The 15,503-nt window shown below is 53.5% G+C and overlaps 6 protein-coding genes across 6 annotated transcripts; 3 read left to right on the top strand and 3 right to left on the bottom strand.

Moving 5' to 3' along the window:
- Positions 1–209: 209 nt before the first annotated feature.
- On the bottom strand, positions 210–1,969 carry PHACADRAFT_257069 (uncharacterized protein). The gene is made up of 4 exons (XM_007396277.1): positions 1,897–1,969; positions 982–1,848; positions 445–928; positions 210–381 (listed from the first exon to the last, which is right to left on the bottom strand). The coding sequence occupies exons 2-3, from the start codon at positions 1,808–1,810 to the stop codon at positions 486–488; spliced, it is 1,272 nt and encodes a 423-aa protein (XP_007396339.1). The 5' UTR covers positions 1,811–1,848; positions 1,897–1,969; the 3' UTR covers positions 210–381; positions 445–485.
- A 2,067-nt stretch (positions 1,970–4,036) lies between these two features.
- On the bottom strand, positions 4,037–5,237 carry PHACADRAFT_257064 (uncharacterized protein). The gene is made up of 3 exons (XM_007396276.1): positions 4,937–5,237; positions 4,638–4,888; positions 4,037–4,580 (listed from the first exon to the last, which is right to left on the bottom strand). Exons 1-3 carry the CDS (start codon positions 5,130–5,132, stop codon positions 4,188–4,190), a joined length of 840 nt encoding a protein of 279 aa, XP_007396338.1. The 5' UTR covers positions 5,133–5,237; the 3' UTR covers positions 4,037–4,187.
- A 705-nt stretch (positions 5,238–5,942) lies between these two features.
- Positions 5,943–6,628, top strand: PHACADRAFT_29005 (uncharacterized protein; the record flags this gene model as incomplete). The annotated part of the gene is made up of 2 exons (XM_007395194.1): positions 5,943–6,041; positions 6,101–6,628. 2 exons carry the CDS (start codon positions 5,943–5,945, stop codon positions 6,626–6,628), a joined length of 627 nt encoding a protein of 208 aa, XP_007395256.1.
- Positions 6,629–7,776: 1,148 nt separating this feature from the next.
- PHACADRAFT_257063 (uncharacterized protein) lies at positions 7,777–9,106 on the top strand. Its single transcript, XM_007396275.1, has 6 exons — positions 7,777–7,964; positions 8,060–8,094; positions 8,159–8,163; positions 8,282–8,404; positions 8,472–8,780; positions 8,837–9,106. Exons 1-6 carry the CDS (start codon positions 7,929–7,931, stop codon positions 8,965–8,967), a joined length of 639 nt encoding a protein of 212 aa, XP_007396337.1. The 5' UTR covers positions 7,777–7,928; the 3' UTR covers positions 8,968–9,106.
- A 1,906-nt stretch (positions 9,107–11,012) lies between these two features.
- On the top strand, positions 11,013–11,388 carry PHACADRAFT_257060 (uncharacterized protein; the record flags this gene model as incomplete). The annotated part of the gene is made up of 1 exon (XM_007396274.1): positions 11,013–11,388. A coding segment is annotated over one exon (371 nt), but the record flags the coding sequence as incomplete, so codon positions are not given.
- Positions 11,389–12,478: 1,090 nt separating this feature from the next.
- On the bottom strand, positions 12,479–15,279 carry PHACADRAFT_145057 (uncharacterized protein). Its single transcript, XM_007396273.1, has 4 exons — positions 14,608–15,279; positions 13,866–14,552; positions 13,325–13,810; positions 12,479–13,270 (listed from the first exon to the last, which is right to left on the bottom strand). Exons 1-4 carry the CDS (start codon positions 15,079–15,081, stop codon positions 12,647–12,649), a joined length of 2,271 nt encoding a protein of 756 aa, XP_007396335.1. The 5' UTR covers positions 15,082–15,279; the 3' UTR covers positions 12,479–12,646.
- Positions 15,280–15,503: the final 224 nt, after the last annotated feature.

The raw sequence follows: 15,503 nt of genomic DNA, 5'->3' as shown, positions 1-15,503 counted from the left end.
GTACGGGTAATTGAGGCTGAAAAGTTAGTAGAAGATGCATATTCTCGCTGCTGGTGTATTAAAACCTCCGCGTTGGCCGTGCGTGTGTTGCATCGCGAGAAAGTTAAACTACAACACTGGGCTCATGAGTGTCATGGGCGCATGTCGATGTCGCCACATGACTCAAGGTTTTTAGCATGACCAGCGGTGAGTTCTATTGCCGTCTCATAGAGTGGGTGCAGTCTTCTTATTATACACATATGATACCATTACACAACCAAACTTGTGCGATAAATGTACAGAAGTTGGCACGCTTCTGTGTGATCGATACCGAGACGAAGAACGGGTACAACGACCTCCGCGGGACGTCTTCCTCGGATTATTATGGGCACCCATTGAGACCTATGAGGAGCAAGTCAGCATCCCTCGCCATTCATAATCGGCAAGACCATTCCGACCTCTTACCTGCCAACCATTCACTGCAATAGGATTAACCACGAGACTACTTACAAGCCCACCTCAACACATGCATCCCACGGAACAGACGGGTCTGAATCGCCATCGGGGTGGAAGTAGAGCCGCCCGCGACCATGCAGCAGGGGCATAGCCTCCACAAAGGCATCGCGGTCCTCAGGTTTTATGTGTCTCGCACTTTCACGAATACGCCAGGCCAGACGAACCCTGGTGCTCGAGCCGGGTGGCATGTACAAGTGTAGAGTCTGGTCGAGTCCTGTGATGTCGTCAAGGCTGTCGGCGCGAACAACTATGAACCGGAGTGTCTCTGCATGCCCTGGTCGTCGAGAAAAGAGCTCTCTGAAGAGTGTACGAACGAACAAGAGTATGAATGTGCTTGTGGACGATAGATCGAGGTCAATCGAGACGAGCGATGTGCACAGATCCAAGTTGAGTCCCGTGCGAGCTGCCTCTTGTGTGACTGTCCCATGTGTACCTGTCACAGAAGCATCAGCTATTGCTGTAACGAGTGATCATCCGCACACGCACCTTCATCGTCCCGCGTAAAACCCAAATTTAGACTCAAACGTTCAAGCGTTAGGCGAGCGTGACGGATGAGCTTGCCTACGTCTTCCGTATTCACTTGTCCATCGGTGACAACGCACCGCAAGGAGAGACTGGTCAGCATGTTCTCCGATAACATGGGAAGAAGAAGACCCGCGAATAGAGAGTTCATACACTCTGTCATAAGCGTCAAACTTCGCAGGCGTATGCATACCGGTGGTGACTGCTTCGCATAAGCGCTAACATTTTCTGCAACGTTGCCGATACCGACTGCATATGAGGGTATTTCGAGTGCTATCGGGTTGGAGACGATTAAGAGGAGGTCGAGGAATCTCTCAACCATCACAAAGGTATCCAGCCGCAGGGTTGTGAAGGAGTGAACTGTGTCCTGATGTTCGATGCGACCAACAAGCTGTACGGAAGAGATATGGAGGGTGTGCAGGGAAGGTAGTCTGACGGCCACGTTCCGAATAGATGTAAGAGACACCGCCGCTATCGGTCGGCCGCCCGATATCTTCAGCGCACGTATACTACGCGTTACTGAAGGGGGAGCTTGGGCCAGGAAAGCGGAAAATTCGAGCAGAGCATCCTGTGGCGAGCCGCGGTCGTTACGTCTTTTTTTGATGCGGATCGCGACGCGCCTAAAGAGGTGGTGTCGCACCCGAGGAACCCAAGCCCAGCAGACTAGGCAGCACTGTCGCAAGACATCGAGAGACTCCGGCTGCCCAAGTTGATCGATGATAATGTCGACGATTTCGCGAGGGAACACGCGGCCAATATCTTCCGGTTCCAACGACTTGTCTACGGTCCTCATCTCGTCGCAAGGGCCATCCAGGTCACTGGCAACGCCGCCTTCACCCTTGTCAGCGCTCTGATAACTGCTTTCAGTCAGATCCTCACCATGTGCGATGTCGTGGTAGCGGCCCAACGAATCGCTTGGCTCAGCATTTTCGCATTGCACATCCGAGGCAGCCTAGTGCAGTGGTAGTGAGCCGTGTTGTCCGGGACGCAGCAGAGAACTTACTGTCGCCAGCATTAATATCTCTATCCAATCAACAACCCTGCTGGGCTCGCACAGGTGAGCGAGGTTGAAAAGTCGACGGGAGCTGGGTGTTCTCGCTGCTGGTATTTTAAAGAATCTGAGTCACCGATCGGCGTCAAGTATCAGACCTATATCAGGTTTCATATGCCTATTTGGCAAGACTCAGTGTGCTCCAGACTGGAGGCGATGACCACGCTGCGCTTTCCGACTGTGTGCTGTAGTATTCTGCTGGTGTTCTGTAAGGAGGGCTAAGCAACTTGCTTGACATGTTGGAGCTTCCGTCCCGGCTCGCGTTGCCCAAGCTCTGAACCGTCTGTCAGCCTCATGCAGATGATGATTATTGCTGTGGCCCAACCCTACACGTACAGCATCCATGTCTTTGTCCTGTTTTTTCTCGTCGGGATTGCTTTCAAGACAGCCACATAGGAAAAGTGTTCTGGGTCTACCTTATTCATTATACATATATGTAACCAAACTTGTGCGATACATGTACAGAAGTTGGGCGCATGCCTCTGGGTGATTGATACTGAGACGGAGAACGCATACGACGACCTCTGTGGGACGCTTTCCTCGGTTTATTATGACCATCCGTGAAGGTCTAGTAGAACATCATCGTTGGCAAGACCGCTCCGACCTCTTACCTGCCAGCCATTCAGTACAATGCAATTCACCACGAGACTATCTACAGCCGTGCACCTCAGCACAGGCATCCCACGGGATAGATAGGTCCGAATCGCCATCGGGGTGGAAGTAGAGTCGTCCACGAGCATACAGCAGGGGCATGGCTTCCAGTCACGAAGGCATTGCGTTCTTCAGGTGTTACGGCTCTCGCGGGTCCAAAGCCACCCCAAGCCAGACGAAGTCTGGTGCTCGAGTCAGGTGGCATGTACGAGTGTAGAGTCTGATCGAGTCCTGTGATGTCGGCAAGGCTGTTGGCGCGAACAGCCGTGAATAAGAGTGTTCGTACGTGCTCTGCACGTCGAGAGAAGAGCTCCCTGAAGAGCGTACGAACAAACGGGAGTATGAGTGTGCTTGTGGACGACGGATTAAGAGCGACGTGCACAGATCCAGGTCTAACTGAGGCCCGTGCGGGCCGTCTCTTGTGTACCTGCCAGAGAAGTATCAACTATTGTTGTAGAGTGATTATCCACACGTTTACCTTGATCCTCCAGCGACGAACTAGCCTCATCATTGGTGAGGATGTCTGCAGTCTCACCTATGCGGCTGCACTTGAGAAAAAGAATGTGAGTACCCATGTCTACGGGACCAGGAAGTAGGTATATTACAATTTGTCGTCGGAGGAGTCTTGCGCTTGCCACCGCATGTATAATGTATCGACTTGCCACACACCTGTCGAATTTTGCGTGCTGGGGCAGCTCGGAAAGATCGGCACAGGAATCGGACTCGGTGAGCATACCTCTTGCTATGTGCCAGGAAAGTTGTGCTGGTAGGCACGGCTTTGGAAGGTGCAAAGGTCCTAGCGAGCATGCGCCCGCTCAACGCGTACGACGACATCCTCGCACAACTCGCGGAGGCCGAGCACTCGATTATCCGGGGCTTTCGCTAAATGTTTAGCATCGAGGGCCACAGGAAGATCTTTACTCCCCGTCCCATTCGTAACTCGAGCTGTGGCGTAGCTTCGACTGTGGCTTTCCCTGGCACTAGAAGAGTGCAACGCGACCGCGCAGGGCCGCACGGCGTTCCTCGACGCTCTCGTCAAACAACTCGACCCTGTCTGTCCGCACCTGGGAAAGAAACACCTTGCGGTCTCTGAGTCTGGCTGTCCGTCTCCTCAGATGGTCACGCACTTCGAGGACGTAGAGACGGACGTCGTCTTGCTCGGCGGGGATGTACAGCATGTAGTAAAGATGGGAATAGATGCCTCCTGCCAAGATGGTAAATCACTTGCCGGCGGTTTCACGTGCTTGGGATCCTAGAGAATAAAAACCAACAGTAAAGCATCAGTATGGGCGCACTTTGCCAGCACTCTTCGAAAGACCTTGCCTGGGCGAAGTTGCCCTTTCGGGCAGCAACGCATTTCCATCTAGTATCCTAGATACAAGAGCAGTGATATACAATCCATAATCCAAGAATCGATCATAAGTCGTGTATTAGCCGTTCCTTCGAACTCCTGTACCGCATTGCCTGATTACTGCGTCTTCACCTTCTCCGACGGCGCTTTCACAGCGGGCTTCTTCTCAGCGACCGCGAATATCTTGTACGTTCTGACGGAGAACAGCCCGGCGAGGATGACGGCGCATACCGCACGCGCGATCTCTGGGTCCACGGGTTCGACACTCCCGACTCCGTCCTCACCGACGGAAGCCCCGCCAATCCAGCCCAGTGCAGAGTAGTGCAACCCGGTCCAGTAGGGCTGCGCGTGCGTCAGCGTAGCGTAGAGGGCGGTGATGATTGGTGCGACCCAAATGTCGGTGGTCGTCCAGCCGTACGGGAGAACCTCCGGAGGCGTCGAAAGCGTGAGCGGGTAGGGTTGAAGGAAGTTGAACATGTTGATGAGCAGGAAGCCTCCGTTGGCCGTTACCTGCACCACGAAGCAGGGTGAGCAAACGCACAAACATCAGGATAAACATCTACGTACGAGGGACGTGAGAAGCAGTGTCCACGGGGAGTTCGCGATGGTGGGCGACGAGTGTGAAACGACTGCGGGGGGGATGAGATTACAAAGCAGGTATGCGCGCGTAAGACCGTCAAGAAGCGCGAGCGGGAGCTCGCTGCTCATGGATAGCTCAGGGACGTTCTGCATGAACTCTACCCAGCCCTGTGTCACGACGTAGAGGATAGGAATGGCTCCGGAAAGCATGAACGAGGGAGTCTGCTGGAGGTAGGGTGCTGCGACGCAGTAAGCACTAGCTTGTGGACCAGTGGCGAGAGACGTACCAGTGATTGCTTCTCCGCCGTATATGACAAGCAACGTCGCGAGAGCCTCCCGCACAAACGACCTCTCCTCGACCTTCCTAATTTCAGCTGCGGCCTGGACACGCTCGTCGTGCTTCGCCCGGAGCTGCTCGCGAACCTGGCGCAGCACCAGACACAGCCGGAAGCATGCTGCAATATCGAGCAGGGTGATGGGCATGCCGGCGAGGCTGCTGAACGGCTGCATCGGGTTCAACACGGCACGATAAAATTCTGCTACAGGCTCGAAGAGGATCGACATCGTGGATGACACGTCTGACGGCGGCGAGAGAGGCAAGGGCAAGGAAGGAGCCTGAGGGGAGCGCTTTTGGGAGCGCGGGCATCCCGCGGGAAGGCGGGAGCACGTGACTGATAGAGGGTTTGATAGGACGCCTTCGGTCCGCATTTGGCAGTCGTCCTTGTTTGCTTGTTTGCTTTCGAGCATGGCCCGGGTGAGACTAGGACTCCGGCGCTGGGACAGCATAAAGTCCCAGTGACCCCAAAAGAGAAGCCGCACTCTGCCCTCTTATAAGCTGGCTCTGGGTATAGGTAGGGTTGAGGCAGTTCGATATCCCTAGGCTTTGCACCTCGCATCTCCACCCAAATTCCTTCGTCGTATGGGAAACCCTGGGACTCTACGAGGCAAAGGCCAACAACACGATGAAGCCAACATTTTGTCATCTTGTGATCTAATCTCTCCAATAGCTTTGCCAGCAGCGAGCAATGCTCCGCCTCCACACAGGATCCCATTTATTGATGGTGATCCCCTGTGGATGTATCCTCCTGGCGACCCGCATCATTTCCTATCGGCGTTGGTGCGAGCGGTGGAAAGTAAGCTATATGTTATATTGTACCCCAGCAAGTCTCAATGCTCTGCCATATAGTGCTTTCAGTCCTAGGAAAACATAATGCTCTTCATGGAGATATCAATCCATCCACCGTCATGTTCAAGGACGGGATTACAGATGCAAAAAGAACAGATCATATTTAAATGATCGATTTGGATCCGTGCCATAAGGATCTTGGTCGAAAAATCAATAATTTGGACCGTGGCCCCTCCGAATCGCTTATCGTAGCTCCTCCGTTGAGAGTGAGTCATCATTCAGAGTACGTATAGACCGCGAGCACACCGCTTATTACACGATATAGTTACCGCCTATCACTACGTGGTTTGCAGCCCTTGAGACGCTCAAGAACTTGAAAGCTGCGAGCCACGCTCCAAGGAGTAGTCAACCTACCGGTACCGTCCACCACATCCACCACGATCTTGAGTCCCTGATATGGGTCGCCACATACTCCTTGTATCAGCGAGCCTATGAGATATCAATGTACCCTCAAAGCGGCTGGGACGTGTCCCACCAGGAGGTCATCGAGGACGCACTTAACACTGACTTTGGCAACTCCGACGCAGGCACCGTCGAAAGTCGGCGGAAGGCGATGGCAAGCCGCGGACTATCCGGTCTGTACAGCGTGCTCCGGTACTTTGATGACGAGCTGCGTGACTTTGTGCTGGGGTTGATGGACCTCGTGCATGCGCAGAACCGCAACGATCTCCCAGCCTTGCCGCACACAGCCACTTCGTCTGTGCCACAGATGGAAGTTGAGGTGCTGACATGCGAGAGTCTCAGGAGGTATATTGATTCGTACATATCTGAGCATTGCAATGTCAGGACGTGACGATCCCGTCGATATTACTTCTCTTTGTACGATGGCGATATGTTGACACCCACTTCCTCCATAGTTCTCAGTTTCCACGATAACTATTCTTCAGGCATCCGCGCTATTCTTCCGTCGTAACCTGCTATCACTACTAGATATCCTGCCATCCGCTCAATGCGCATAGCCACAGGCACGAGTTTTGATACACCAGAGTGTGCCTCATTGCGACTCAAGATCAGATACGGCTGCAGGCGTTGCCATCTCGGAACACGGAGCATAAGGAATCGTTCGCGGAAAAAACCACCCTGTGACCCAGACTGCCATGGGTTGATCGGAGAGACAGTCGTGCATTGATGCTGCAGTGATGTCTGGGCATGGTACAGGCCCACCTGCGCCATATCCAAGAGCCGGTACCTCGTGCAACGAGTAATGTGAGACCTTGTTTAGCGAAACTACCCGTACCGGGCGTAATAACTCTGGGGAGGCTTGCCCTTCAAGTAAAAAAATACTTACATGGAGCGATGGGACCTAAGCAATATTGTGAGCTCAGGGACAGCCGCTGTTCGCCCCGAAAACAATGGGTACAACAGGAAAACTCTGGTTTGTATTGATTAGGGGGTTGTGATGCAGCAGTCTAGATTCCCACTGTGCGCACTGCGAGTATCGCGTGCAGTCATATGGATGCTATTACCTTGCTCGCTGCTCCGTCAGCGCGCGATACCGACGGCACGCCGAAAGCAGCGCAGCATCCCTACTCTGATCAAATCTGAGGTTGTACTAGTTAGTCATTGCGAAATTGCGCTACACGAAACAGACAGACCTCGCATACAGGAAGCGAACGACCCTTAGTCAAACAAGACCCTAGTTTGTCTGTTGTAAGGAGAGTACTTAATTCATCAATAGCGTCGAGATCACCCGACCGTCCATTTTGGTATAATAAACCTAACCTTCCGTGTAGAATAAATCCTGTTTGAAAACCCCAAACTTGTCATTTTTGCGGGACGCACCTCTGGATTCCACATACGTACTTTTTATACGCGACAGAGAGAGGGAACGGTGTACTCGGGAGCAGTGCTCGGCTGTGGGGAAGGAAACGAATTCGAACTCCGCCAAGCGAGCGACCTGGCGTCCGCCAGAGCCTCACACTCATCACCACTGCCTCCAACGTCGCTCACATACTTCTTTCGACGCCCGTCTCTCCTTGCCTTCTCACGAACTTGCCTGTACATATACAGCTTCTACGACGGATCTGCCTGCATACGACCACCGCATAAACACCGAAAGCACGTCACCTGCTGTACAAACCGACTGAAGCGCAATGGCAGAACAGAGCAACTTCGACTTTCTCTTCAAGGTGTGTGCTACCTCCATAGGGCTTCCTTTATTACCCTGGGTGCTACAGGGTGCATTATATCAGGCAGAACTGACGTCGTCGGCCTGCCTTTGTAGGTCGTCCTGATTGGAGATTCGGGTGTCGGCAAATCGTACGTTGTCATGTCTGCATACACTCTTGTTCATCATATGCTCACGACCGCCATCGACGCCTAGTAACCGTATGTGCCCAACACTGCCATGAGATTATGCACAGCGCCGCTTACCAGATTCCTTTTCTGTCTTATCTGTATCCCTTGCTGCGCTCGTATTTGGCGGGTCGTCTCTACGCACCGACAGTTCTCTCGCGATTCACGCGGAACGAATTCAATCTCGAGTCCAAATCAACAATCGGTGTCGAGTTTGCGACACGCTCACTGGCTATCGATGGCAAGACTGTGAAGGCGCAGATTTGGGATACCGGTGCGTGCCCCATCGTCCTCATTATCTCTGCTGCGATTGACCCAGGGCCCTGGACTCGCTCCTGCAGCTGGCCAGGAACGTTATCGCGCGATCACGTCTGCGTACTACCGCGGTGCGGTCGGTGCGCTGCTCGTGTACGACATCTCGAAACACCAGACATACAGCAACGTCACGCGATGGCTGAAGGAGCTCCGGGATCACGCAGACCAGAACATTGTGATCATGCTCGTCGGCAACAAAAGCGATCTGAAACACCTCCGGGCGGTGCCCACAGACGAGGCCAAGGCATTTTCGTCGGAGAACGGACTGTCGTTCATCGAGACTTCGGCGCTGGACGCCTCGAACGTCGAGTCTGCCTTCCAGACTATCCTGACTGGTTAGTCCTTGCGCTTCCTGTGCCGCGCACACTCGTGTGCTGACGCCATTGGGTAGATATCTACCGGATCGTGTCGAGCAAGTCCCTTGAGCAGTCGGCTGACCCGATCAAGCCCTCAACTGGCGACAATATCCTTGTGACACCGAGCGTCGATCCGCAAGCGCAGTCGGGGAGCAAGTGCTGTTAGACGTAGGGCTGTGTGGACGATGCCAGGATCATCGGATTTCTCTGTACATAGCGATACTTGGTCTTTGTTGTAATTCTCGTGTTTTCGACCTCTTCGAGACATTTGCCACGTCAATGAATGTGCAATTATTGTGGTCAGCGCAAAATGCAACACGCACAAAAAGATGTGTTATATACTCAAAACCACATCTTGTATGCGTGGTACAATGGTGCAGTGGCTGTAACGGCCCTAAACCGGGAATGTGAGGTGGTCTAACGCTCCAACGGATTTCCCCGTCTGTGCGCTGGTTCAAGACCGTCCCCTCCAGAAAACTTGGTGCCCCGTTTACCGCCCGCGGCGTAAGCCGTGGATTTGGTTCGGGAGAGTCTGTCCTTGACTGGCCAGGGAAGCAATTCCGCAACCTGCAGGACACACCGAGTTAGTCGTCGGAGACAAGGACGAGTCGTCTGTTCGCGCGGATGGGCCGTGCCCCTTGCAAACCTTCTTTTCTTTCTTTTTTCTTTCTTTTTCCTCACAGCTCGCCTTCAGCGCACAAGTCTCTCATCGCTTATCCAGCACTCAGAAAACATCTTGCGAAAGAGCTGTTCGCTTGGTATTGGTAAATAGCATCTGCTTGCCAGGTCATTCACTTCTTCAACTCATCATCTGTGCCTGAAGTTGAACTTGAAGATAGTCACCATCGAGGCCCGCAGCACTGCTGCAACTCTCGCCCTTCATGCAACCAGTGACTAGTGACTTGTTGGGACACCTTGTAGATGGACATGGGCTGGATATCATCAAACTCTGGGCCCGTCGGATCTCAGCTGGCTGCGGTGTATATTCTTATGACCACTTTTTGTCCTTAGAATGGCACAGGCGAACATCTCGCTACAACACTGTCGACAAAAAAAAGCAACAGCGCGGGTGTACACGTTCCGGAAAGCTTTGCCTCTGTGCACATGAGATCTCTCACTTGTCTCTCGCTGGCAAGTGATATCTAGTAAGTCTTCGTGAATGAATTGCTTGCGTATGCGCTGAATTCGAGTGATACAATTCTTCGTGCTGTGCACAGACTCGTAGAATCCAGAAGCAACGCTTTGTGTGCATAACAAGAAGTTGCTTACTACTATCAAGGTATCTCCACGAGCTTACACGCGTATAAATACTTTATACCCTGACTGGCCTCCCAGATTGCTCACGACTCAGCACTGCATGAAAATTTTGTTACAGGTTGGTCTGTCCTTGAAATTAACGGCGGGAAGCCATGGTTCAGGATGGAGCTGGGCGTATACGGGCAAGGTTAACTTATCAGCGCACCGCCGCTCTCCAGTCCGGCTGCCGAATGAGTGGCACACCCATCGTTTCTGCGTGGTATGTACGCGCTTTTGTTCGTGGGTTCCATCGATGATCGGCTTGAGATTCCCATCCCCCAGAAAGCGACACTATGGGCCCAGGCATCCCGTTTGTCCTCGCATCACGCCACTACCATCAACTTGCGCCGAGTCGTGACCGTTAATTTGGTAGACATGTTTGTGCGAAAACAAAGCTTTTGGTACCAGAAGCTCAATGCCGCCTTTGGGACTTGCAGCCGAACCAGGAGCCGGGCGCCGATGAGACAGGATGGAGCAATACGAATGGCGCGGCCGCATTTGACACCCTGAAATCACTAGCCAGTCCGCAGCTAGCTTCACCCGGTCGCCTCGAGGTGTACACCTCGCCTTTGGAACAATGTTTTGCGTACGCAGCCGAAGACTCACTCCCACTCTTCCGTGTCTACCCATCACTAAAGATAACGTGGCCTCCTTTGGTGCGACCCTTGTGGCCTATTGTGGTGTGAGTATAAGTACAACGGCTCAGAAGAAGCTTGACTCGCGTCACGCAGCTCTTCACTCACAACACCTGCCCAGCTCTCCTCCGACTATGCCTCGCGACACAAGTTCAAGCGCGGTCTCGCCCACGGCTCCTGTCAAGCAGGACAAGAAACCATATACCAGGTCGCCCCAGAAACTGGTGCGTACCCATGTAGCCGTTATAAACCACTCTCCGCTGACGCTCATAGCAGAAGACTATGTGGATATCCCAGCCTGGGCAGCCGCGACAGCTGCACCAGCCGCGAAGCCTCAAAGCATCCGGGACGCACGTCCTCTTCGGTGAAGGCAGTCGCCAGGATAACAAGTCCAAGCCGACACTCCAGGAATCAGCTGTGCAGAGGTTGTTCCTGGCGCTGAACGCCATGGAACTGGGTGCTAACCAGACAGAACACCAGGGAAGATCTGCACAAGAGCTGAGTCTTGTGAACGTCGTCCTCCGACACAGCTTTAGTAGCTGTGCATTGAAGGGCTATCTCGACGACGCACAACACGGGTGGGTCCAGCGCACGGATTATGCTAATGTTGCGGAGGACCTCGAGGTTTACGACCAGAAGGCGAGTATCTAACTCGCGTTTTCTTTGTTCTAACATATTTCTGACTTCCTTGATCAGATGCACAAACCCACGATCCACGGGGATGTCAAACGTCTTGTTATCGTCTCTCCAGAAGGGGCCCTGGCCGCCGACCGAATCGTCAAGAATGAGCAACGTGGCAAGAAGAGTGCCTTTATCATCACGTCCTCCTTGTGGGCCTACGCGCTATCGACCACCTTCGGCGGTGAGCCCTTCTTCCTCTTCTACCGGCACGCCGGGAACCTGTCCAGCCTCAAGTACTACGGCCGGTGCAAGCTGCACTATCAGCAGGACCACCTTTCGGGACATGACTGGGACGAGCTGCAGCCAACAGTGCGTGCCTCTCCTTCTCAATATGATCCCCTGTTGACGATGACCTGTTCTAGGAACAGAACGTCGTGACAAGCCTCCTTCGCAAGTTCCGCAACCTCGAAATTCAGGGACAGATCCAGAGCCCCGTCTCACTTTCAGAGCTCGCGCCGCGGACTCATTCGCGTATCTACATCATCGAACGTGATGGCCAGGCCCTTCCGTTTTTCCAGCATGTTAAGGCGGCTGAGGCGATGGTCTTGGTCACGCCTTGGCAGATCGCCGCAGAGGCGAAGGGTTTGCATCATCATAAATAGATATGCAAGATGCGTTATGGATGCCTACTAACGCTGTTTACTATGACGCTGAAACTCATATTCGCTTTTCAGTTTTCTCTCTCCGATTCTCGAGGTTACTAACCAGTATAGCCCTATGCGATAGACTTGTCATTGTTTCTGTAAATTATGCGCTATAATGATATGGCTTATTCCCTCAAGCATGCCAGCTGTCATCTTCTGCGAGAAATCCCGCCTGTATTAGCTCCGCATGAGGAAGTTAATCTCGGGTCGGAGGTGACTGCCGACACTGAGATGCGTGTGGAGACCGGGACTTTGCCATATGGGGTGCACTTGCGTCTGCTAGTGGACTCAGTCCTAAATTCAAGAGTACGACCTCACAGGCAAGCTGACTTAGGTTGTTCAGGGACCCATATGTTGTTTGAGGAACATCTGAGGGACGTTGCATCTCCAACGGGGAAACCTCACCAGGGACTTTCACGATGCAGCTCTATCTCTGAAACACAGTGGCGAGAATGACATCTTCTGGTTAGAACGAACCGCGAAGTTAGCAGATATCACGAGAAAGTATGCACATGATAGAAAGCGCTAACTGTACCACCGATAAGCAGATGGCTCAAGATACGCCTACAGTAATTATACAGGAGCAGCCTCACCGCCTCGAGTCACGACCACCATACCGGTCGCGAGACGGCGACTTCGAATACCTCTTGCGCTCGCGGTAGTCATCCCGGGGTCTATCCTTCCTGTCGTAACCATCTCGCCCGCCCTCTCGACGGCGCGGCGGCGTAACTGAACGCGAGCGAGACCTGTCGCGGCGTGCTCTCGGCGGTGGCGACGGCGAACGCATAGGCGAGCGGTGGCGGCTGCGCTCGCGGTCTCTGCGGTCCGGGCTATGGTCCCGTCGGCGGGGCGGCGGCGAGTCTCTGCGCGACCTGTACCGGTCATCATCGCGGTCCCGATCACGGTCCCGGTCGTCCCTGCGCCTGTTGCGGTCGTCGTCAGGTCGACGGTGAGGCGGCGAGGGTGAGCGGCGGCCGGAACGAGGCGGTGGGGACGGCGGATCGTCACGTCCGCGGCCGTTTCGTGAGGGCGAGCGGCGGCGGCGGTTGGAGCGTCGGGAGTCGTCAGAATCGGTATCGCTGGGGGACGAGTCCGAGTCGGAACTAGAGTCGGTGTCCGAGTCCGAGTCCGAATCCGAGTCTGTTGCGTCAGAAGATGAAGATTCGTTCTCGAGCATAGCCCTGCGCTGCTCCATTATGATTCTCGGCGCATTCTAGAGGAGCAGTCAGGCACTCGCGATATACATGAGCATGGATTGACCACGTACCTTCAGATGCTCACGCATCTCCTCTGTCACGACACCAAGACCAATACTTGTGAAATAGTTGATGGCGAACCGGGTGTCCTTCGGGTTGTCCATGGGGAACATGCTATTGCACACCCTCCGGATCTCGTCGTCCTTGAAGCGCTCCGCAACCATCTTCAGGCCCATGGACTCCGTCATCTCCTGGAGCATGATCTTCAGGAAGATACGGCTGCTGGAAGTCGTATCATCTTCGGCGAGCCTAACGCATTCCATGACGCCCCATGAGATGGAGTCGGTGCAGAAGAGATGGCCGAAGAAACGAGCGATGTTCCGGAGACGATTTGTTTCGTATCGGTGAATAGTGGTATAGTAGTCCGTGAAAGCGAGCTCGAATGATTCGTTCCAAACCCGGTTCAGCTTGCAGAAACGCTCTCCAATTAAACCGTAGAACGTCGAGTACGATCGTTCCTGCGAGCAACATTCGATGATCATTTTGCACAACTCGATCTACGTGAGTTATGCGTTAGTTACCTCACATGAGCATCCAGTCATAGTAACATACCTCTTGGCCCTCCTTCAGTTGCACCTTCAGCAACTTGTGGACGGCTTCCTCGTAGTTCAGCGCGTTCATGATGGTCAAGTAGATGACACGTCGAAGATTGACCAAGTTGGTCTCGGTCCTGTCTTCGATGCCCTCCTTCTCCTCAACAGCTTCCTCCTGGTCAGAGTCCTCTTCGGACTCCTCTTCAGAACCGGACTCGTCGTCTTCATCGTCTTCGCCTAAAATTTCAGCCTTGATGGCTTTATACTTCTCTTCGTTCTCCAAGTAGTTCGGGTCCAGCTTGAAAATGTTGAGACCTTCCTGGACCTGAAGTTCGTCCTCAAGAGAGACCTGGTGAGTGATCTGCTCATCCTCCTCGACCAAGTCTAAGCCTTCGGGGATAATGGGATTGTCCTTGAACTTGTCCTTCCGAACCTGCATGAGGACTTCGATCATGTACTGTACACGGTGGCTAATGGCACCCTCGTTGAGCACAGCACGAAAGCGCTCGAAGACGGAAGCGTTGGCTTTGGGTGAGTTCTCCGTGAGGAATGCACCAACTTCGCGCATAAAGCCGACAGCGATTTCGATGGAGTCGTCGGTAGGGCGTTCAAGCAGAAGGATCAGGATTTGAAGAGCGAGAATCTCGTGAGCGACTTGCTGGTTCACGAGGTGGGCGACGAAGGTAGTGGTAGAATGACATACAGTCTATAGTACGTTGTCAGTGGAAACAGATGACATCCCGCAAAAGTGGAGTTCGCACCTTGTCATTACGCTTGAATGACCTCCTGAACTGACTGATCAAACGGGTGACCACCAGCTCTCCCACCTGAGGCAGCTTCGTGTTGATGACAGCGACGAGAGCAGCGAATACGGGTGTGAAGGGCAAACTGGCAGCTTGAGCCTTCATGATGCTCCTAGCAAACAGCCCACGACCATGAATAAGATTCTCCTGAAACAGTTCGGGGAGGACGTTTTTGATGTTCAGAACGTTGACTCGATTGACAATACCGGTGATAGACTTGCGCAGCGCATCCCACGAGAGTCGCTGGTATTCTGCGCTGGTCTTGTCCTTGGCAGCGGCTTCTTGAAGAGCACGAAGGCGGGCAGGCGGCATGTACACGCCGCCAGAGCGGGTGTTCGTGAGCTTGGCGAACTCTGCTCTTGCATCGAGGTCCTTCTCCCTCTCCTTCCCCTTGCCCTTGTCTTCGCCCTTCTCCAGCTTCTCCAACTCCATGGCTGCAACACGGGCAGCCAGCGCACGCTCTCGTTCTGCGCGCCGCTCGGGGTCAGCATCCTGGACTTTGGGAACCTCAACCAATCGAGTCCTGGGTGGTGGAGATGCCGACCTGCGACGTGTATATGGAGGAGCGTCAGAGCTCTCCGGTGAAGGAGACCTGGATGTAACCGTTAATTTGCATGCCACATAACCATCACAGTTGCATGCACACCTCTTCCTCTTTTGAAGTGAAGCATCCACGTCCATAGATGCAGTCGGGCTCATGGTCGCGGTCGCCATCGTGGCCACTGTGCAAGGTGGAGGGGAACACCAACCAATTTGACAAGCTTTCGGAGAGCGGCGGCTATCGGGCGCAGTAGTTTTCCTCATCTGGTTTATAACAGTGCAAATTCTGGCGAGTTCATTGATTGTCCTGATTT

This window comes from Phanerochaete carnosa, assembly GCF_000300595.1.
Source record: "Phanerochaete carnosa HHB-10118-sp unplaced genomic scaffold PHACAscaffold_5, whole genome shotgun sequence".
Lineage (NCBI taxonomy): Eukaryota > Fungi > Basidiomycota > Agaricomycetes > Polyporales > Phanerochaetaceae > Phanerochaete > Phanerochaete carnosa.
Note: the sequence above shows the minus strand (reverse complement) of the source record. Positions and strands in the feature narration are given on the sequence as shown.

Coding starts and splice junctions, on each gene's coding strand:
- PHACADRAFT_257064 (XM_007396276.1), bottom strand. CDS start 5,132: ATGCCCATCACCCTGCTCGATATTGCAGCATGCTTCCGGCTGTGTCTG. Junction 4,889..4,936: donor CGGCGGAGAAGCAATCACTG/GTACGTCTCTCG, acceptor ACTGCGTCGCAG/CACCCTACCTCCAGCAGACT. Junction 4,581..4,637: donor CACTGCTTCTCACGTCCCTC/GTACGTAGATGT, acceptor TTCGTGGTGCAG/GTAACGGCCAACGGAGGCTT.
- PHACADRAFT_145057 (XM_007396273.1), bottom strand. CDS start 15,081: ATGGAGTTGGAGAAGCTGGAGAAGGGCGAAGACAAGGGCAAGGGGAAG. Junction 14,553..14,607: donor CATTCAAGCGTAATGACAAG/GTGCGAACTCCA, acceptor AACGTACTATAG/ACTGTATGTCATTCTACCAC. Junction 13,271..13,324: donor AGATGCGTGAGCATCTGAAG/GTACGTGGTCAA, acceptor CTGCTCCTCTAG/AATGCGCCGAGAATCATAAT.
- PHACADRAFT_257069 (XM_007396277.1), bottom strand. CDS start 1,810: ATGAGGACCGTAGACAAGTCGTTGGAACCGGAAGATATTGGCCGCGTG. Junction 929..981: donor TTTTACGCGGGACGATGAAG/GTGCGTGTGCGG, acceptor CTTCTGTGACAG/GTACACATGGGACAGTCACA.
- PHACADRAFT_257063 (XM_007396275.1), top strand. CDS start 7,929: ATGGCAGAACAGAGCAACTTCGACTTTCTCTTCAAG. Junction 7,965..8,059: donor ACTTCGACTTTCTCTTCAAG/GTGTGTGCTACC, acceptor CTGCCTTTGTAG/GTCGTCCTGATTGGAGATTC. Junction 8,405..8,471: donor GGCGCAGATTTGGGATACCG/GTGCGTGCCCCA, acceptor TCGCTCCTGCAG/CTGGCCAGGAACGTTATCGC.